The sequence below is a fragment of the Pelmatolapia mariae genome, linkage group LG15 (genome assembly GCF_036321145.2).
Source record: "Pelmatolapia mariae isolate MD_Pm_ZW linkage group LG15, Pm_UMD_F_2, whole genome shotgun sequence".
Taxonomy (NCBI): domain Eukaryota; kingdom Metazoa; phylum Chordata; class Actinopteri; order Cichliformes; family Cichlidae; genus Pelmatolapia; species Pelmatolapia mariae.
In genome coordinates, this window is record NC_086240.1 from 32,748,481 (window position 1) to 32,770,687 (window position 22,207).

General features: G+C 41.8%; 2 protein-coding genes across 3 annotated transcripts; one reads left to right on the forward strand and one right to left on the reverse strand.

The window, feature by feature from the left end:
* The first annotated feature begins 37 nt into the window (after window positions 1–37).
* rad51b (RAD51 paralog B) lies at window positions 38–7,549 on the forward strand. Its single transcript, XM_063496464.1, has 10 exons — window positions 38–148; window positions 521–662; window positions 2,339–2,476; window positions 3,634–3,751; window positions 4,026–4,117; window positions 4,288–4,382; window positions 4,539–4,652; window positions 5,840–5,969; window positions 7,060–7,181; window positions 7,255–7,549. The coding sequence occupies exons 2-10, from the start codon at window positions 585–587 to the stop codon at window positions 7,376–7,378; spliced, it is 1,011 nt and encodes a 336-aa protein (XP_063352534.1). The 5' UTR covers window positions 38–148; window positions 521–584; the 3' UTR covers window positions 7,379–7,549.
* Window positions 7,550–7,675: 126 nt separating this feature from the next.
* rmdn3 (regulator of microtubule dynamics 3) lies at window positions 7,676–22,114 on the reverse strand. 2 transcript variants are annotated; one of them, XM_063496463.1, is made up of 12 exons: window positions 22,028–22,114; window positions 15,220–15,409; window positions 13,898–14,035; window positions 11,435–11,747; window positions 10,671–10,773; window positions 9,918–9,978; window positions 9,754–9,829; window positions 9,594–9,671; window positions 9,408–9,506; window positions 8,914–8,967; window positions 8,399–8,479; window positions 7,676–8,323 (listed from the first exon to the last, which is right to left on the reverse strand). In XM_063496463.1, the coding sequence occupies exons 2-12, from the start codon at window positions 15,405–15,407 to the stop codon at window positions 8,264–8,266; spliced, it is 1,251 nt and encodes a 416-aa protein (XP_063352533.1). In that variant the 5' UTR covers window positions 15,408–15,409; window positions 22,028–22,114; the 3' UTR covers window positions 7,676–8,263. The 2 variants fall into 2 exon arrangements, with proteins under 2 accessions (XP_063352533.1, XP_063352531.1); XM_063496461.1 differs by lacking the exon at window positions 22,028–22,114 and adding an exon at window positions 16,179–16,629.
* Window positions 22,115–22,207: the final 93 nt, after the last annotated feature.

The window sequence follows — 22,207 nt, forward strand, 5'->3', positions numbered from 1 at the left end:
GTCACGCACCTACTTCCGGTTCCAGACTCTCACTAACCTTCTTTCACGCGCCCATTGGCTCCGTTGACGTACAACGTCATTGAATCTGAATGTGTGCGCGGGAGCTTCACACCGAGGAGTTTGAGGAAAACAAGAAAGCTGCAAGAAGGTAAGGGCCGAAGTCGCGTAGAAATGACCACTTTTAGCCCAGTAACTGTTAACACTAACAGCAACGGCGACAGCAGAGTGCGCGGGCAGCTCGTGCTAGCTCCACGGTGACATAAATAATGGCCGAATTTGTCGCTAAAGTGTGTTAACGTGAATTTGTCGATTTACTATGTTAGAAAAAAAACGTTACATTTTTACTGGGTATTAACAGTGTGTAAGTGTAGATGGAATAGTCTCTTAGATGTTTTAAATGTGAAGACTAAGTTTGGTTTTAAGGTAGATGAAAAGGTAAAGCAAAAAACCTGCCGTGTGACGATCATCATGAAAACATAGTTGTATCAATCAGCTTTTCCATGCTAGCTCTCTGGCTTAGCTTTCAGTATTAACCGTCAAACAATCAGCAAGCCGAGCGGAGCCGATCTGGTTCTCCTTGGATCATGGCGATGAGGAGCGAGGCCAGAGTGGAGGTGGAGGAGGAGGAAAACTACGGGCCACAGCCTCTATCCAGATTGGAGGTACGTATCCGTCCTTAGTGCACTGTGGTTTCTGTAACACCTGATTTTGTGTGCTGTAGAAGCTCGGAGCTGTGGGTTCGCTGATCCTGCTCCTCTTGGTCAGATCACTGCCAACTGCTGTTGGATTCAGCTGGGAAGAGATGGGACACATGCACTGCAAAGACCAATGAAACTGATCCACAGATCGGCGGGTGCGATGGTGCTCATTGGTTTCAGTCGTTTTTGTGGCCAGTATGGCTTCATTTAGTGTGTGATCAAAAATGACTTCATTCACTAAACTTAAATGCAGATGGACAAGTGTGCTTGCTCTTAGTCTGCCATTTAAACTCAATTTAATACTTTTCTATTGTTATGTCACATTCAGGTATGAGGTAAAATTTGGTCACCTTATTTTTTTTTGTATGACCTCAAGTACAGAGCTATTTAAAACGATCATGGCGTGGATCACAGAGGATCTCAAATCCACCTGCACACTCAGACTGCAAGGATTAAAAAAATATGAGTATGGTATGTTCAAAGTATTATGTGACAAAACTCTGAAAACGTTCAAATTATAAAGGAAGGTGGCTTCATTACATATACTGAAGTAATTGTAAATGACCTGATTCTTCTTCTACAATGAGCAATGAGCTGATTCTTGGAGCACCAGGTGGAAACCACTGATTGATTGATTCATGGAAGGATCCACCCATCTTTGAACTTGGCCCTTTAAAAAAATCTGACTGCAGTTTGTATGCCTGTAGTGTTACTGATAGTAAGCTCTGCAAGTGGTCAGTAAGACCGAAGAAGCACGTTAAACATTAAATGTATTTGAAGCTTGGATTTAGAATGGGCATGATATGTCAGACAGCATTAGATAATTGCTGAAATATCAGTATTGGCATTTATAACGACTGATAAATAAAAATGTAAAAAGTAAAGAAGGGGAGGTAGAAAACCCCTTCAGTGAGTCGTGGTTAATGCATAGATTGTCCACTAGACGGTGCTCTGCAGCTGCACTGTTTAACACAAACAACACCGCTGATATGGAAAGAGCACAAGTGAGTAATCCACAGCTTTTTGTGACAGTGAAACCCATTGATTTCTAAATAGTTTGGTCTTATTGTGTTTGTAGGGATTCATAAATAACCACATGTAACGAGTGTGTGTGTGTGTGTGTGTGTGTGTGTGTGTGTGAGGAGGAAAAAACTATCCTGATGCATCAGATTTTTAAATCACCAGATATTGTTATTGGTTTTAATAATCCTATATCAATCAGGCTCTGAACAGAATTGAGTGGTGGCATTAAAAAATCCAGATTGTGTCATTTCATTGACTTCTTAAAATCCACCGCCCCATGACGCAGGTAAAAAATTTTCTAAAAGGCCGTTTTTAATGACATTTCTCCTGTTGTCCTCTATGCCCTGGTTGCTCACCAGGATCATATATTGTGTTAAATGAAACTGTCAGTGACTTTGCTTCTAAAATTCTGCATTTCTTACTGATGCCTTTAAAAGCCAAAAGCCCACTCTGCATGATATCTTATAAATGACTCAACTATGTTGTTTGTTTTTTAACTGCTCTATCAAAAATTAAACTGGCTTTTAATCATGGAGTGTGCAAGACCCTCCAGCTTCTTGAAAAACTCTTTCTGTGAATTTAGCTTTAGCTCTTTGTTTCGATGCCTCTGCACACAGCAATGCGGAATCAGTGCCAGTGACATCAAAAAGCTGGAGGATGCAGGATTCCACACCATTGAAGCAGTGGCCTACGCTCCCAAGAAGGAGCTGCTCAACATCAAGGGCATCAGTGAGGCCAAGGCTGACAAGATCCTGGTAAGGAACGACAGTCGTTTGATTCGGTATCTCAGAGGAATGTGAAAGCTGGGATTGTGTGGAGGAGACTGCATATGGTCATATCTGATTGACAGATAAAACGGATACATTGTAGGGGCACATCAGTGTGCTTCTATACTTTCTCCAAGTGCTGCTGGTTTGAACAGCAGTGCATGCTGTTAAAGAAGATATGGTTTCCACTCAGTAGTAATATCCATGTTGGCCCTAATGGATTTTTTTAAAACGGGAAATGAGGAATTCTAATATGAAATGAATCATAGGAATTGAGTTCTTCATGGTCTTCAGCCAGCGCGCTCACAGCTGTGTGGGAGGCTGCAGGCAGAAGTGCCGGAAAAACCAAAGACCCTTCCTCAAAGAGCTTTGTCTACACCTGCACATCAGTGCTCAGCTCAAGTGGGCGTGGTCCATTAAGAGGGCCACTGAACCAATACTAAGGCTAGGTCTCACAAATGAAACAGCTGTGAACAAGGTGGTACAAAAATGTAGCAGTGAGAAACATCTGATGGTTTTTTGTGTGTGTGTGTTGTTTTTTTGTTTTGGTTTGTTTTTTTTGGGGGGGGGGGATTCTTTTAAAGGGAGAGAGCTTCGGATAAGAAGATCTTGAGCCCCTGGTATAACTCTCAGGTGTACACTGTAGATGGCCTGTAAGCTGGAAAGGAACTGGCATCTCACTAATTTAGAAGATTACCATTTAGCACTTGAGCCAAGCATTCCTTTAAGGCCAACTAGTAATAACTTCAAAAATGGTCAAAGGTAACATTATGTACAGCTACTTTCAGTACCGTTAATCAAAGAAAAAGAGTTATTAAATATTTATACACACCACTCTGTATTTAGATATGAGTTATTATTCATCTGTAGATCTCTTCCACAACGTCTCTTTGTCCCATCTTCCTCCCTTCAACCTCAACCGGTCGCGGCAGATAGCCACCCATCACCGAGAGTGTTTCTGCTGGAAGTCTTTTCCTGTTAAAAGGGAGTTTTGCCTTCCCACTGTCACGGAGTGCTTGCTCATAGGGGGTCATCTGAACGTTGTGGGGTCTTTACTCTCAAAGATAGTGTCTCAAGGCCACTGTTGTTTTGATTAGGCCCTGTATAAATAAAACTGAATTGCTTTCATTTACCTTTTCCTTCAGACTGAAGCTGCCAAACTGGTGCCAATGGGCTTCACCACAGCTACTGAGTTCCATCAGAGGAGAGCCGAGATTATCCAGATTTCTACAGGCTCCAAGGAGCTGGACAAACTCCTGCAGGGTTAGTTTAATGTAGCTCATGCTTCATTGAGGAGATCTCCCTGATTAGCAGTTCATAGTTATGCAGCAAACACAATGCCAGTGATGGTTATGTGCCCTAAGCTGGTTTTATTAGATTTAAACTAGGGATGTTCCTCGTGACCACCATTTAAATAAAAGTTGCAAACCAAAACAACAAATTGTGCCGCCGTGTTTTTTCTACTTATTAGAAGTCGGGCAGCAGCAGGGAGGCCCAGTCTCGCACATCACATTTAAACCTTTTTGCTCTCCTACAGGTGGGATTGAGACGGGTTCCATCACAGAGATGTTTGGAGAGTTTCGGACGGGGAAAACCCAGCTGTGCCACACACTCGCCGTCACCTGCCAGGTACAGTGTGTTCAACAAACCTAAGTGGTGCCAGGAGAAGTTACAAAGCCAGTTTCTATCCATCAGCGTGTGTTATGGAGGATCACAAGCAGCTCGCTCAGAAACTTTTAGGATTGCTGTAGAAATAAGTTGTTGATCTAGAGAGATGTAACCATGGTGACCGTCCACAGCTACCCATCGATCAGGGAGGCGGAGAAGGCAAAGCCATGTACATCGACACAGAAGGAACCTTCAGACCAGAGAGACTGCTCGCTGTTGCCGAGAGGTGAGATCGTGCTCCTTTGTTTTCAGCATTCAGTTCAGAGGTCAAAGAAGAAGTAACTGACGCAAAATAAAAATCTATAAACCCGTCATTTATTTCCATGTTGTTGATTTTATTACTCTTATTGGAGCCGTATGTGTTGTCTGTCTGTGCCGTCAGGTATGGGCTGGTAGGCAGTGACGTTTTGGATAACGTGGCCTATGCCCGAGCCTTCAACACAGATCACCAGACTCAGCTGCTCTATCAAGCTTCTGCAATGATGGCGGAGTCCAGGTTAGTCACAAACTTACGGACCGTGTAGAAGTGTTCAGGTGAATCATTGAAGGATGGTTATTTTTATTTGCCTAATTTCACTGAACCAAAAACTAGGAAGTGCAGTGAGAGGACATGTGGAAACTTGGCTTCACAGTAGGACTGAAAACTGGATGTAAATGTCATGATTTATGTAAGACGCACAGAGCCTGTATTGCATAATGGTTTCAACGTGGAATATCTTCATGTTTGTCCATCAGCTCAAGTGAATTTTTGAATTAAATTTAGTTAACCATAACTGTGAGGGTGCGTTTGGACTGACTCGAGAAAAACAAGAAAAATGCTGAGAAAGTTCCCTTTTGATTTTAATCAGATTATAAAATGTCTTGCTTGAATCACAAAATCACAGATTTAATATTTTCCAATGATTGTAGAAGTAACGAAGTAATTTCTTATCCCAACAATAAAGATCTGTATCATAATATAGTGCCTTTCTTTGTAAATTCAGTTCATACTTTATACTAATAAACAATAATACCGTTTTCTTTTTTACATTTAATTGAAATAATCAAAAATGAAATTAATATTGGGCTTAGTGATACACACTGGCTGACTCTCCTATCATCACTGCTGCTGTACAGTCGTCAGAAAACCAACCTGTGTGCAAACGTCAGGGTGTGCAGTCTCTGAAGTGCACCGTTCAGCTTGTCTAGATATCTGTTGTCGCAGTGAGTGTTGGACAGACACTCGTGATATAAACGAGGGAACCCGACTTGTTGAGTGTTTCGACCAATGTACGAAATTGTAATAGCTGCCATTTTCTCCATGAGTCTTTATTCTATGGCGTGCCGCAGGTACAACCCCGTTTAGTAACCGTCCCCATTTGACAGCGTTTACTGTCATCTTGCAGTAAACGCTGTGTTTAGCAACACCATGAAATAAATGATAGACGTTTTAATAGGGTATGATCATACCACACAGCCCATCTTAGCTGGTTTGTCTTTTTAATCAAGGAAACTGACTAAAGAGTTTTTATTGTGTAGTCTGTGAAAAGCATGATCTTGTTTGAGTCGTTTCATAATTGATGTATCATAAAGGTTTTTAAGCCCGACTAGGGTCTGACATTGGCATGTCACACATACGATAAAAAACTGTAAGATTTGAGTGTGAACGTGCAGGCTAACACTATTTGTCCCTGTGTTTGTCAGGTATGCTCTGCTGATAGTAGACAGTGCCACAGCTCTGTACAGAACCGACTACTCGGGCAGAGGAGAGCTGTCAGCCAGGCAGGGACACCTGGGCCGTTTCCTGCGTATGCTGCTCAGGCTGGCGGACGAGGTCAGCTCTTACACCCTGACAGATTATTTGGTTTGAATTGTACACTCCACGAATCGGTGATCACCTCAGGTGCCAGTAATGTACGGATACTTGTGTTAACTAAACTGTGGTTAAAGTTGAAGTACTAATTGAACTTCTATACTCAAAGTAAAAAGTAGGTATTTGGGGCACATCTTGCCCGAGAATATCTGGCATGCAGACTGGAGCAGACGAGGATCGAACTACCAACCTTTCAATTAGTAGGTGACCTGCTCTACCACCTGAGCTACAGCCACCCCCAATATAATAATAATAAAATCATATAATTTTATTACAGTAATATGATTCAGATCTAATATTATATATACCAAATCCGCTGTAGCAGGGTCTCTGTTCACACATGCTGCTTATCAGGCACCTGACGGTCAGCACCTGGATATCATGGGCGTATCCAATATGCTCAACTCTGCTGCTCAACCCACAAATTTTCCTTACTAATGTGGCACCTTTTAAGGGAAACTAATAGGCTTTCCAATGGTATAAGATTTGCCATCCAGAAGAATTGTTACAAAGAAAGACCAAACACAAATTAGCTTTATTTTCCTTAATCATAAGATCAGTTTTAGTGGTGCAGTGTGGGGAATTAAATCACTTGGAATAATTTCTACTGTAAATAAGATTTAGAATTTAATCAGATGGATTTAAGATGACGTAAGCAGACATTTCCTCAGTTATAAAGGTGGAATGCAGTGAGTAAATCTAATCAGCATGATCTCTGAGTGAACTTCACTGGATCAGATAAAAACATACAGTTTGTCTATACTCTGCATGGCGCTTTTCACCATTCTGCGCTTGTGAATGGCTGACAAATTTTAAAATATTATTACTTCTGTAGTTAAATATATGCTGTATTACCAAAAATGATTACTTTTAGTGGCAGTGAGATATGGAGATTTTCGAAACGTTCTTTAGGGGAAAAAAACGCAAGAAAACACCTCAGTAAAATAAAACGACGTCACTGGAAAATAATATGAATAATAAATAATATGAGCTGAAGCTGCTTCACTCATGTATGTATCTAAGACATAACCTTTGCCCGACCTGTCAACAGTTTGGCGTTGCTGTGGTGATAACCAACCAAGTGGTAGCACAAGTGGATGGAGCAGCCATGTTTTCTGCAGATCCTAAGAAACCAATCGGCGGCAACATTCTGGCCCACGCCTCCACCACACGGTGTGTTTTTATTCACGATGGCAGTATGTCACCACAGGAAGATGACACTCTAACAATGCTCTCTTTTTCACAGCCTGTACTTGAGGAAGGGCAGAGGAGAAACAAGGATCTGTAAAATCTATGACTCGCCCTGCTTGCCTGAGGCTGAAGCTATGTTTGCCATCAATGCTGACGGAGTGGGCGATGCCAAGGACTGAAGCAGCAGGATGTGAGACGCACCTGCTGGATCTGCGTGTGTTTGTCTCGTCACACTTATTTAATTGTTTGATAAAGACGACCTAGACAGTCTGTGGCGACAGACGCATAACTGTATATATCTATAAAACATAGGCTGCTCCTGATCTGATGGGACATTTTTATTCTATAACTGCACCAACATGAAGCTGACTAAAGATAAGTCATGAATAAAGAGTTGGATGCAGGAGAGGTCAGCAGTCATTCCATGTAAAGTATTTCAAGTAGATTTTCTTTCTTCATTTCAGATTGAGCTAATGTGTTGCCATAAATGGAAAAAGAACTTTATTAAACAGTATCTGCATTTCACACAGTGCATATTAACGTCTCTGAGTACTGAGTCTTTTTGTCTCACTCCAACAGCAGACACTGCAAAATGGACATGTGATAACATAAACTGTTCAAAAATATTCAACTTCATACTGATGAGCACACTGGGCTCCATGCACTTACAACAAAGACTTCAAACAACAAGTGGTTCTTTTTAAACTACATGTTACACCAGGGAGTCCATAAGGTTTGAAAGAAGCCAGTGTGCTTCACCTGATCACACCTGAAGGTCCAATCTTTACACAACAAGCATAATAGTACAGAACCACCGAGTGAAATGGTCTTATTCCAGAGCTTCCTCCTTCCCTTAAAGCTCTGCACATGTCCCGGGATTAGTAGTTTCAGTCATCAAGCTTGAATCAGTCGTTTTTCAAACCAAACAGAGCATGCCTGTTGAATTCAGATGGGAGGTGCTGAAGAACGTTAAATATAGCAGATTGAATACATGGTGATGCAAAGAAGTTGACAGAAGACAAAAATCACACTCATCCATCAATGAAGGAAAGCTTTTCTGCAGCTCAGCTGTTTCTGGCAGTTAAGTCCTGAAGCTCTGCCTCCAGTTCACATGTTTCTTGATCCTTTGAATAGAAAAGGCATTGTGGTGAAAATGCTGCAGCTATGAATTCAAATGTGGACAGGATGTGTGCTCTTACATTCTCAGTATTTCTAGGCATCTTCAGAGCCAGCTCAGCCCAGTTTGTGGCTTCGGAGATGTTCCCCAGCTCTTTGTGACACTGTAAACCAAACCCAGCCACAGTTAGTTTCACAGTTCCTGATATGACCATCAAAGAAAAAGACCTGACGGCAACAACTGTGCCGTGATTATTACCTGCCTTTTGCCATTTTCAGTTCAGTGTTTTTGGATGTAAATGAACAGACGTGTCAGTAGATATGGGACCTATTAATTTGCATCATTCTTTTAGGCATTACAAACATTTCAGTCTCTTCCGGTCCCAGCTTCACTAACTTTAAAGATTCAAAGTGAACTTCCATTTTTCACAAAATAATGAGGACATCATGTTGACTCACATGAATGCAAACATGTAAAAGTCACTGACGGATGATCACAAGAGTCTGCTGTAGGGTGTGAGTTTGGAATTTAGCACTTTAATGTGTGTGAACCATAAATCATAACTGTACAGTGTGAGATCAGCTGATCTGATATTACCTTGGCGATGTAAAGTCTCACAGTCTTGGAGATACCTGGACTGAGCTCCTCTGCCTGCAAGTTAACACAAAAGCATTTCATCCATCAAACATCGTGTGTGTGTGCAGTCACACATCTGTTCAGAAATGGACACAAAATGATGCTAACTAAGATTTGAGACAAACACATCATTTCCCAGGCCGCACATTCATCTTAAAGAACTGAAGCAAGTGAATAATAAAGACGAGTTGTTCAGAGTCATCCTCCCTCAGTGGTACTGCACCTGTGCATCCTTTGATTATAGCTTCTTCTATAAGCCTATGAGATTCAACTGATTTCTGAGACACGCCCAGTCTGTTACACTGATCCCTCCTCCATCCTACTCCTTCACACTGCCAGTGTGTCCTTATTAGATACAGCACATACTGCACATCATTGCCATAAGCCACGAGGAGAATGTATTTTGGGTCACCAGTCTACCACCGATTTGAACTCAAAAGTCAGGAGATTCATACCTTGAGGAAGCTCTCAAGGGCATCATGCAGGGTGGAGGTGGGGGTGCTCTGGTAGTGGGCAGCAGCTGCCTTCTTTTCCAACCAGTCTAGAGTGGCTACCTACAGACACACAGACAAAGCACTGAAGCACGCAGAAATCTCTCACATCAGGATGGTAGCAGGTACGTGCAATAACTTCAGAGTCACCTGATAACACCATCTGCCAAGCAGGTAGAAACACATGGGGTCATCATCTCTGAGAGCCAGTGCTCGGTCCAGATGCTCCTAGACGGGGGAATAATGATCACAATAAGTCCAGCTGCTCTACGCCTACACTGCTGCCGTGCAGCAGGTCTGCCTTTCTTACCTTCAATATGCAGCTACTCTTCAGCTTGCTATGCATGCTCTCATGCTGCGAGGTCAATCCAGCCAGCATGGCAAACCTGGAGCCACAAACAGAAAAAGCAAATGCTCTCTGATGGGAGCTCAAACCCAGTGATTACTAGAAGCTCTGTGTTCACAGGGATTTACCATTTGTGACACTCTGCATTCAGGCCATTCTTCTTCAGGGCCAGCTCTGCCTCATCTCGACCTGCAACATGAGCTCACAGGTTAACAACAGCCTGTCTATGAAAAATCAAAGAAAGCATGTCAGGAAGAGTACTTGTTGTGGTCTGATATGGCAGCATGGTTTCCATCAGTTTGAAGGAGCACATGTAAACTCCTAGCAATGATTCACCCAATCCACCGGACGGTTAGTATATTACTTAAACACTAATATAAAGGTTTTCTACACTCAGACATCTCTGAACACACAACATGTGGAACCTTGAACCAGACAGGGTAGGGCAGCAGAAGACCAGACCCCTCTCCTGTCAGCTAAGAACAGGGAACTGAGTCAATTTTTGCTGCAACATTCAAATGGTACTTGGTGGAAACGATGCGATGATATCATTATGAGATTTTTATTTTTTAAATCATAGAGGCTCTGTAATACTGTACAACAGATTAATGGGACAGCAGCGCAGAGGCTTCAGAACTCTGCGCTGCTCTGGTTTCCATTAAATAATCCAGTGACAGTTGTCAGTATTTTATTTGTTTTCATTTGATAACTAGAAACATTTCAGCAAATGCTTTGTGGCAACTGTCATGTTCAGGCTTAGATAGAATCTAAGAATAAGGACATTTAGCCCAAAGAGCCAAACTTCAGAGATTCCTCACTAATAGTATTTGAAGCTTTTTGTAATGTGCTCTAAACATGAACAGTATGTGTTTGTCCATTACCCTGCTGTGCATAGGTCTTCTTCTCCTGTTTGTCTTCAGTGGAGTCATACATATCTCTGTAAGCTCGAGCCAGTCGCCATAGAAACTCCCTGCTGTCTCCATACTGCAGACCCAAAAAGAGGAAAAAAAAGGGAAAAGAGCTCTTCATAGATAGCTTACATCAGTGAACTTTTACAGACACACGTTTCCGGCAGGTCGCTGAGGTCATGTAATGTGGGGCCTACTCGTTGTGCATCATACGAGGATTAAAGCTGACGGTGACACAGCTTTTTGTCACGCTGGTTCCAGAAACTGAAGCTCTCTACCTCTGAGCTTGAGATCTGTTGACTGACTGGTCTCTTTTAAGAAATAACTAAAAACTCACCTTTGAGACATACATTTAGTTAACTCTTTCTTTTTTAATACTCTGATATTTTTGTTGTGAAGCACTTGAGTACGAGCTCAGTCAGACTGTGTTTGTAGTTCTGACTCGGGCGAAGATCAGAACACATTTTATTGCTAAAAAATTCCAAAGTGTTCCATAGTTTTCATACATGTATAATTTATTTTAATTTTATTTAAGATATGAGCAGTGCCTTTTCCCTTTGAGACCATTATTTGATTTGAATTTTCATTGGTTCACTTGATATATTTATTCTTCTACGTCTGCTCTTTGCAATGACCCATTTTCACAAACAACACTCATATCAAATCAGCGTTAATGGTCATTACACGCATCATTAGCTTCTTGTCATGTGACCACCAACAAGCATCCTGTTACTCACTTCTGCTCTGTTGTCCATTAGTAGTCGAAAGCCTTCTGCTTTTAAACTGGCATCTCCTGTGTGGAGGATGTCACTCTGAGCCAGGAGGAGAGCCAGCTCCCCACTGGGAACCTCGCTCATTAGCTCCTCCTCCTCCTCATCCTCCAGCCCCCTCTCTTCAAGCTCTTCCTCTTGGGAGACATCCTGGCGGAGGGTAAGGACTGTGGCACAGCTCCTGTCCTCATCCTCAGACTCTTGCTCAGGCTCCTGCTCACCCTCCTCTCTGTCCGTGTCACGATCAGTGTAGTCTGATTCAGCATAGGCAGTGGAGTACCTGGGATACAGCGAAGACCACCTCATATTTATTTGGTGACTATAAATATGTTCTCAAGGGTTTCATCCAGGTTTTATGTATTCACTATTTCTGTAGATAGTTTTTGTTTCACAGCACGTTCTGAAATATAAGTCTCTGACATTTCTGCCACTGTTCCAATCAGAGGTGATCAGGTTCAGGTATGTGTTATTCCAAACATTGAAAGTCTATATTTTATTTTGAAAGGTCAATGCTGCCGACCTTCCTGTTTCCTGTCATTGTCAGCTGGCTGTCAATGAATGGCAGCCAGCTGACAGGAGACCCTGAGAACCCCTTAACAGCACCGTGCGAGCCTGTCTTCACATAGGGAAACACAGAAAAGGGGACCATGCTGCCTCGTTAGCATGTACCAAACGCTGCATCAAAAACCTGAACAGTAATAATAGTTGGATGAATTAGTCCCATTCTGGAAAAGAACACAACACTGTTTAAGATACGAGCTGGAGACTCCAGTGAGAGTTAGCATCTCTAATTGTCTTACAAATTAACAGCAATAAGCTTATGACGCCTGCAAACAAACCCATTTAAAAAGCCACACACTTGAATCCTTGCCTGACTAAAGCAGCGTACTACAAAGCCAGATTATTGGCTTAGTGAGCTGTGTCAAGTTTTCTGTGTCATGAAAGTGGCTGTTTTACCTGGCTCAATCACCATGGTACCTTTGGCTAAACACTAATATGGAGAGGAGCAAGTTTCTGTTCAGAGTTTGGATTTAAAATCGTCTGGAAGCGCCGTGTTTTCACTGATTCTGATTGAACTTGCAGCATGTTTTCGGTGCTTTTAAGTAAAGAGTCTCTGCGTCTATGCAGGTTTTAGTCGTACCTGACTAAAACCACTGAATGGAGCTCAGCATTGAGCCAGGAGCTACTCGTGGCCCCGGGAGCTAATTGTGGCTCCATGAGCTCCTCCTGTATTACTTATTCATGCATTTTCTAAATAACCTGTTGTGATATATGATTCTAATCTGCTGATCAGCCTCTTTTACTCTGCTGGAACTGCAGCTGCAACAACACAGAACACATGTTCAATGAATCCCATTCATTTCACTGTGATCTACGCCAAACATCAGTGATTTCCATGTCTTCTTTATCAGGCTTCTGTAAACTGGAATTAAAATATTTATTTTACCACTCAGAAATCACCAGATTAATGATTTTCTGCAGCATTCATCTCTTGCCTGATTTACAACACATTTTAATTTCTTTAGAGATTTTTCATCACTATCGCATCACCATCACCAGGCAACATCTCTGATTGGAGTAGGTGACACTCGGAGGGATCATTTAATGTGGAAGAAGAGTTACATGAGCCTCAGAAAGCCCAATTTCACTGAGACAGCTCATGACCACTGTTGTGACACCTGCTATATTTAACAGAGGTTTTAGGTTTTGTTGAGCCAGCTAACACAAAGCAAGCCTGGCTATGTTGACCTTTGTTTGTAGAGTACCCCTCGGAGACATTTTATCACATGGTTTGTCCAGAAGATCTTATTCACCTATCCTCTTTCAAGTCCTTTCACTGCAGCCTACAGCTGAACGGAGTCTGGTGTAAAGCTGAGGGCCGTCTTCATGGTAAGCTGCTAACTACATTAACCATCATTTAAGATCCTTCTTACACCTTCAGATGTCTACAGGCATGTCTGTAACCAGGCTATGGCTCCCTGGTGAAAATCCATTAACACATGCATAAATAAAAATAATGAGCCTTTACCTTAATAATGTTCAAGTAGAGTGAAAACAAGCAGAACATATATCATTTCCTTTTCAAACAGGGACTGAAACACAGTGAGCTTCTTAGTGTTTTCAGACTGAAGGGTTTCTGTTTTCTTGTCATGTGACTGATGTTACCTAGTTCACATTGCCTGCCTTGCAGAGAGACAGCATATCTATGGATCTTTGCTGTGCAGAGACAGGAAGAGAACACAGTGTCTGTAGTTGAAACAGTCATGCCCGATGCCCATAAACTACTTGCTGATCAAAATCAAAGTTCACACAGGCCTCTAGGAAATATCCTGCTGCTCCCAGTGAAGGTCTGTGTACAAAACACCTGACACATAATGTAAGAATTTGTCAAAAATGAGTAAAGCATACTGTGCTGAGCCAATGACGTACCCCCCTTCACTGGTCTCTCCACAGGTGCTGGCCATGCCCTGGCTGGCAGTGAAGTAGGTAGAGCTGGACGAGTCGGCACGCTCTCTGTGGACCGCATGACGCCGCCGCCGTACACGCTGGCTGTCCTCCACTCCCTTTCTGAATGGGAGGAGGATCATTACCCAAACAGCCCAAACAGTTCTCATATAAGCACTCAGCCCCCTGATATGCACACTTAACAATGTGATGCACCTAAATTACTTTTTTAAAACTGAAACCTACATATGTATTTGTGCAGATGGGAAATCCAACTGGAACGAGCAAAACACAAACTTTGGGTTGATTCTGTTTACCTGCACGTGGCGTTTCCAGTCTCAGCTGAGTGCAGGTTTCCAACCTTATAAACAGTGAGTGACGAAACGTTTGTCCCACTGAAAACGTGACCCACAGCTGAACAGAATCCATCTTTTGGGATTTACTTACCTGGATGATTGCGCATGCATCAAGACACAAACTTTGGAACAGTGTTTACTAAGACTGAAGATTTCCAGGGTCCATTTACTACCACATGATCTCAACTACATCCCAAATTATTAATCTTTGTTTTGAGGATTTTTTATTCCAAACTGATACATTACTGTGCAAAGGTTTTGAGCCGGTCCTGATTTCAATACATTTGACTTCCAGACTTTGTCTTTTTTAAAGCAGTCTTGTTCTCCAGCTTTCCAGATCCTGTTTATTTGTTTGTTAAGCTTCTGTACTCTGAAATATGAATCATTAAAGCATAAAAAGAAACCTAACTTGAGGGATGAACCAGTGTTGTCTCACATGTACAGATGACTTAGCAAAGAACCAAGTTTGATGCAAAAAACAAAAACACATTATTTGTTCCATTACTTTACTCAAATCGATGAAAAATATCAAAGATAACACAGCGTGAAAGACACTAAACAGTTAGTAGATGGAGGATTTGGATTCTTGATCCAGTGTCATCTGAAAGTGTCTGCTTGGAAACACACTGACAATGCAGTAAAAGCATATTTGGATACAAAAACATGCAGTGGAGAACTATCAGTCATGGATGGGCCTCCCCAGAGCCCTACTTCAATATTATTGAAGCAGTGTGGAATCATCCACACAAAGAAGAGCTTTGTCCTTCAGGAAGCTAGGAGTGCTGTTCCTGAAGACTACTTAAAGAGATGACAGAAAGCTGCCTCAGCTGAAGAATAAAGGTGCTCACACCAAATACTGACTATGACCCAGTAAAGAACTGAGGGGTGACACAAGACCTCTGCACAGTACTGCAGGACAGATTCTATGTAGCTCACCATAGTTCAACTCACTTGACATCCTGAATGATCTGCCAGGCAATGTCCTGTAGACCTCCCCTGAGCTCAGCTACCTCTGAACGTAGAGACGCCACGCAGCTTAGCACTTGGTCCAGCTGGTTTCTGAGCTCCAGTTGCTGCTCTGGGGAAAGTCCCTGAACCACAGCCTCCACTGCTGCCAGAGCCTGCTGCTGGGCCTCCATCTCTGAAGACGGAGACAGGAGTTACTTGTTTCAATTTAATAAGTACCATACCATATCTCCAACCTGCCTCCAGGTTGCAGTGACAATGATACTTGTGGCCTGGTCTATCTGGAATACCTCCACTGGGAGATTTTAGTCAGCACAAAAGGCATTACAACTTAATATACAGGTACAGTTAACCTATTAATCAGTTTATAACAATGATGTAAATCTTATTTTTAAAATGCCAGTCTGAAAAGGAGATGTGCTATGATTTGTTTTACACTTGAATACATGGAAATAAAAGCCAGTCTCAAGTCAGACTCTGGTCAGTATATCCAAAAGTGTTTGCCCAAAAACGGTTGCCTTTCTTTAAACTATTGTAAATGAGTTCTTACAGTGTATCCAACATATCCACTCTCATGAATGACATCAGGCCATTCCGAGCCAGAAAGAACATTCCTATCACAACTCTCTCTCTCTCTCTCTCTCTCTCTCTCTCTCTCTCTCTCTCTCTCTCTATATATATATATATATATATATATATATATATATATATACATATCACAAAACCTGTTGACTACAGTCTCCTTACAATGTAAGCAAAGGTCCTACACATAGAGCATCCTGAAAAATGGAGACGTCCCTTTCTGGAACAACACTAGCCTGGCCATCACCGCGATAAGAAAGACGTGATACTAAACATTCAGTGACGTTGCCACGTTAAATTGAATCCATGGCAACCATGTAGCTCATGGTTATCCTGGGCAGCTGAGGTCAGTGCCAGCCTACCCTGGGCATCCAGCGTGTCCCCCAGCAGCGCTCCTCCATCCTCCCCGACGAATAGCCGGGCCGCTGGCCGGGACTCCAGCACAAGGCTCTGGGACCTCCTCCTGCTGATCTGCCTGTAAACTAAGAAGGCAATCAAGCCCAAACCGGCCGTGGCCCCGACAGCCAGCCCGACTAACCCGTTCCTCCCGAGCGGCACGCTCATGACTCTACACGATGCCCATTCCTACGCTGGTTCCGAACAAATAACCACTCTTACGTCATCAGCGTAGACGCCTTGGAGTCAGAATAGCGCTTCAGAAACCGAGACTGCACACGCACGACTGAGCGTGCGCAGCTTCACCTTCCTCGGAAGGCAAGCCTTAGCTGTGTGTGCCCAAGGCTCTATCGCTACAACCTGGACCACACAGTCAACATGCACTGCTGTGACGTTATTGAAACAGCAGCCGTATGAGCCCACAGCAGGGGAAAGGAAAAGAACTTCCGGTGACACCTTACAAAATAAAGTGTGTTTGAGATGGAGGCCTATAAGAATACCTTTGAGTATGAATGATTGTGTCTAAATTCTCTTTTAAATTCACATAACACAGTAACTAAATAAAAGTCTGTTTCCGAGTTAGTAGTATAAAATGCTCATTCTCTGCATTTGTTTCATCGTAATGTTTTGATCCCCAGTTCAAATGATGTTGACATCCTAATTATATAACTGAACTAAACTGAAACGTGTAGGGCTGGATCAGGTGCCCCTGAATCCTCCTTTAGTTATGCTGCAATAGGTGTTGGCTGCTGGGGGATTCCAATGATGCACTGGGTGTTTCTTCTTCACTCACTATGTGATAGATCTCTCTGCACTGAATCATACTTGTTATTAATCTCTGTCTCTCTTCCACTGCATGTCTTTTATCCTGTCTTCCTTCTCCCACCCCAACCGGTCGCGCCAGATGGCCGCCCCTCCCTGAGCCTGGTTCTGCCGAAAGGTTCTTCCTGTTAAAAGGGAGTTTTTCTTTCCCAGTGTCGCCATAGTGCTTGCTCATACGGGCTCATATGATTGTTGGGTTTTTTCTCTGTATGTAGTATTGTAAAGTCTACCTTACAATATAAGGCACCTTGAGGTGTCTGTTTTTGTGATTTGGCCCTGTATAAATAAAATTGAATTGAAATTAAAATGTATATAGACTACACATTTCAGTTTAGTTTTTTTGTTTGAAAATGTTTCCTTTCAGTCTTTAGTAGCTGAGTAGTTTTTTTATATTAACACTTGTTGGGTGGGATGATAACTGAATGGTTTTTGTAGCTTGAATTGCGCAAGATTTGTTGGGAGCAAGAATGAAGAAGTTCAGAAAAGGAATTATTATGCAAACACAACACTTGTTGAAGGCATTCCACTGGCAAATATGAAGTCATCACAGTTTCAGTATTGAGTAATAAATATCCAGGCTGGTTAGGCAGACACATTTGACCAAACAGCAAACACAGGTACATAAGAGTTTTCTTTGTTTGTTTTGTATTTTTTTCCCCTATACAGCACAACGGATGATTTCAAATCAAACAAGCAAGATGTGTGAAAAAGTGTGACTAGTTTAGGATAAAGTTATGATAGGGTCAAAATTAATGGAATGACTGCACGAAGAGCAGTTTGCTAGCCTGATGATGCCTGTTCCCTTGTTATTGTGTGATGAATTCATATAAAAGATCTGGATTTGATTCCAAGAGCTGATCTTGCATTTCATAGTTTTTAACATGAACTCTTTAGGCCCAAAGAGTTGATGCAAGTGAAGGATGCTATAATTAAGCTGAAAAACTATAATAGCAAAAAAAGCAACAAATTTACAATTATGAAAATTCATATTAACATTAATAATTAACATCCTGAATTACATTAGTCCAGCCAAGAATTAATAAATGCATGAACTAGTTTTTCAGCATCACTCTGAGACAGGGTATTTCTAATTTTAGAGATGTTACCCAAATGGAAGAAAGCATGTGCATTGAAGGACATATCCTGGTCAAAAATGACTCCAAGGTTCCTCACAGTGTTACTGGAGGCCAAGGTAATGCCATCCAGAGTAAGAATCTGGTTAGATACCATATTTCTAAGATTTTCAGGGCCGAGTACAATAACCTCAGTTTTATCTGAATTAAGGAGCAGAAAGTTAGTGGCCATCCAGGTCTTTATGTCTTTAAGACATTCCTGCAGTTTAACTAATTGGTGTGTGTTATCTGGCTTCATAGATAGATAGAGCTGGGTGTCATCAGCATAGCAGTGAAAATCTATGCTATGTCTTCTGATGATACTGCCTAAAGGAAGTATATATAATGTAAACAGAATTGGTCCTAGCACTGAACCCTGTGGAACTCCATAATTAACCTTAGTGTGTGAAGAGGACTCAACATTTACATGAACAAATTGGAGTCTACTAGATAGATATGATACAAACCACTGCAGTGCAGTACCTGTAATACCTACAGCATGCTCTAATCGCTCTAATAGAATACGATGGTCGACAGTATTGAACGCTGCACTGAGGTCTAGCAGGACTGAGATGAGTCCACTGTCAGAGGCCATAAGAAGATCATTTGTAACCTTCACTAAAGCTGTTTCTGTGCTGTGATGAGCTCTGAAACCTGACTGAAACTCTTCAAATAAGCCATTCCTCTGCAGATGATCTGTTAGCTGTTTGACAACTACTCTTTCAAGGATTTTTGATATGAAAGGAAGGTTAGAGATTGGCCTATAATTAGCTAAGAGATGGCTAGAGATGGCTTTTTAAGTAACAGTTTAACTACAGCCAGCTTGAAGGCCTGTGGTGCTTTGCTGATTATTAGAGATAAGTTGATCATATCTAAGATTGAAGCATTAATTAATGGTAGGACTTCTTTGAGCAGTCTTGTAGGCATGGGGTCTAAAAGACATGTTGATGGTTTGGAGGAAGTAATTACTGAAGTTAACTCAGAAAGATCAATTGGAGAAAAAGAGTCTAAATGAATATCAATGGTACTGAAAGTAGCTGTAGATAATATTACATCTGTGAAATGATTATGAGTAATTTTTTCTCTAATGGTTAAAATTTTAGTTGTGAAGAAGTTCATGAAGTCATTACTAGTTAATGTTAAATGGTTGATTCAACAGTGCTCTTACTTTTGTCAGCCTGGCTACAGTGCTGAAGAGAAACCTAGGGTCGTTCTTATTTTCTTCAATCAATGATGAATAGTAAGATGTTCTGGCTTTGCGGAGGGCTTTCTTATAAAGCAACAAACTATTTCTCCAGGCTAAATGATGATCTTCTAAATGTGTGACACGTCATTTCCTCTCCAGCTTACGAGTTATCTGCTTTAAGCTACGTGTTTGAGAATTATACCATGGAGTCAAGTACTTCTGATTTGAAGCTGCATTTTTCACACGAGCTACAGTATCCAGAGACCTCTGTTGGAGTAGCATTCAGGTAGCTGCTCTGCTCTGTGTTGGTACAGGGCATTGAAGATGATAACAGTGGATGGATTATATTCTTAAACTTAGTTACAGCACTTTCAGAAAGACATCTACTGTGATAAAGTCTACTCCCCACTGCTGTGTAATCAATTATTGTAAATTTAAATGTAATCAGAAAATTATCTAACAAGAGAGGGTTTTCAGGAAACACTGTTAAATTTTCAGCTTCTGTGCCATATGTTAAAACAAGATCTAGAGTGTGATTAAAGTGGTGGGTGGGTTCTTTTACATTTTGAGAGAAGCCAATTGAGTCTAAGAACAGATTAAATGCTGTGTTGAGGCTGTCATTTTTAGCATCTACATGGATGTTAAGATCACCCACAATAGGAAATCAGACAGAAACTCTGTGTAAGGCCCAGGTGGACGATAGATGATAACAAATAAGACTGGCTTTTGAGTTTTACAGCTGGGGTAGACAAGACTACCCTTCAGGCTTTCAAATGAATTAAAAGTCTGTCTTGGGCTTTGGTTGATTAATAGGCTGGTGTGGAAAATTGCTGCCACACCGCCCCCTCGGCCTGTGCTTCGAGGTTTCTGATAGTTAGAATGACTCGGGGGTGTTGATTCATTTAAACTAACATAATCATCCTGTTCTAACCAGGTTTCTGTAAGGCAGAGTCAATTGATTTGTTGATCAATTATTAAGTCATGTACTAACAGAGACTTGGAAGAGAGAGACCTAATGTTTAATAATCCACATTTCACTGTTTTACTCTTTGGTGCAGAAAATATTGGAGACCAGTGAGATCTAGCTATCACCTGATGGGGAAGAGACACCAAAATGGACTATAGGGTTTCAGTATCATTGTAAGCCTGTCATCATCAACTATCAGGTCATGCAGAGCACTCTGAGTTCACTATTCACAACAACTATTGGGTCCTACCCAGACAATACCATCTTTTTGGCATGCTTATTCCCTACACTGCTCTTGCTAAAATACTGGTGAAGAATCTCTGGAGGCAGAGAAGAGCGAAATGGCTCAAACCTGCCACACGACTTGCTCCAGCTGTAGCACACCTGGGAGAGTGAACTTAAACTGCTCCATGCTCTCTCTCTTTGAAGATGTTATGTACATCCCAGACCTGTCAGACTCCACATACAGCATTCATATCTTTTCAGATGCTACAGAGAAAGCATATGGGTCCATAACATATATTATTCACTACATTACCCCTGACCCATATTCATGGAGGTTCCAGATCCCAAGCTGTTGAGGTAAGCTCAGTTATATCTAGCCAGTATTTCTCAGTCTCAATCACCAGCTCAGATCCCTTCCCTGCCAGAGATGGACAGATCAGAGGCACTTTAGGTTCTTTACTTCTTCCACCAGATACGTGATGTCATACTCTATGCCTCCATCATCCTATTTGTGGGAAGGGCATGGGCCTAGGATTCTATCACAGACCCAACAGTGACTTTCCTTTTGAGCTGGAGTAGATGCACCAGCATCGGCTGCATAATGGCCTGGATCATTTTTTCCAAACCAATTTGAAGGCTTGCTGTAGCTCAGGAGATTTGGCAGGTCGTCTACTAATTGGAAGGTTGGCTGTTCTAGTCTGCATGCCAAAGTATCCTTGGGCAAGTGTTCGTATAAATGAGTAAATGGGGTAAAATATTTTGAGTACTCCAGTGGAGTAGAAAAGAACTAGTCCACTTACCATTTACAATCTAAAGGCAGATTTGTCAACGGGAAGTTGGACCACAGGACCTCTGCCCCTGACCACCGCCCAACCCACAAAATAGACCAATCCCACTGCAGTGTCTCCAGAAACTGCATAGTTGAATGGTGCTGTTTAGCTTTACCGTGAAGTTAAACAAACACTGCCTATCATGAGACATGCAGTCAGACCAGTCAAGTGAGGAACACTGGAACTTGTTCTTACACAAAAGGAAACACTTGAGGCATTAGTGGCCGCTCTATGGAGGTAAATAGTTTCAGTTCAAGCCTCAAAGTGATGAAAAATATTGTATCTGCTGATCCAGCTTTCACATTAGTATTTGTACAGAATATGAAGAGGGATGGGAATGTTGCGCAACAAAAATTTAGAACCAGATGCTCTGAAGTAAATAGTTTTGTTATTTTGAGTCTCTGAATGATTTTTGGGTTTTATTATTATTATTATTATTATTTTGTCTATTTGAGGTCTTTTGGTGTCTCTTTATTGTGTGCCTTTTTGACTTTGTCTCTTTGTGGTCATTTTTTTGGAGTTGTGCTCTGTCTGAGTAAGCTCTGAATGTCTCTGTCGGATCTATTTGCAGTCATTTTGTGTTGTTTGTGTCTCTTGCCACTATGAAACAAGAAACGTTAACTTCAAACACATATTTCTCAGGAGCTTAGTGCTGTGTATAATAATGACTTGCTTGTTGAGCAGAGTCGGTTGGTGGGCTTCACTTTTTGGCCGTCCTTCTTGGCGTTTCCTCCGCCCTCCTGGTTTATAAAAGAAGCGAGCAGCCCTCAGTCATTGGAGCTGATTCAGTCAGGTGGATTGGAGTGGCTGTGAGATGGCGGAAAGAGGCAGAGAGCAGCCGGGGTTAATCCGT

Coding starts and splice junctions, on each gene's coding strand:
- rad51b (XM_063496464.1), top strand. CDS start 585: ATGGCGATGAGGAGCGAGGCCAGAGTGGAGGTGGAGGAGGAGGAAAAC. Junction 3,752..4,025: donor GCTGGACAAACTCCTGCAGG/GTTAGTTTAATG, acceptor GCTCTCCTACAG/GTGGGATTGAGACGGGTTCC. Junction 5,970..7,059: donor TGCTCAGGCTGGCGGACGAG/GTCAGCTCTTAC, acceptor ACCTGTCAACAG/TTTGGCGTTGCTGTGGTGAT.
- rmdn3 (XM_063496461.1), bottom strand. CDS start 16,380: ATGAGCGTGCCGCTCGGGAGGAACGGGTTAGTCGGGCTGGCTGTCGGG. Junction 11,748..13,897: donor GGAGAGACCAGTGAAGGGGG/GTACGTCATTGG, acceptor GCTGTATCCCAG/GTACTCCACTGCCTATGCTG. Junction 9,979..10,670: donor GAAGACCTATGCACAGCAGG/GTAATGGACAAA, acceptor CTCATGTTGCAG/GTCGAGATGAGGCAGAGCTG.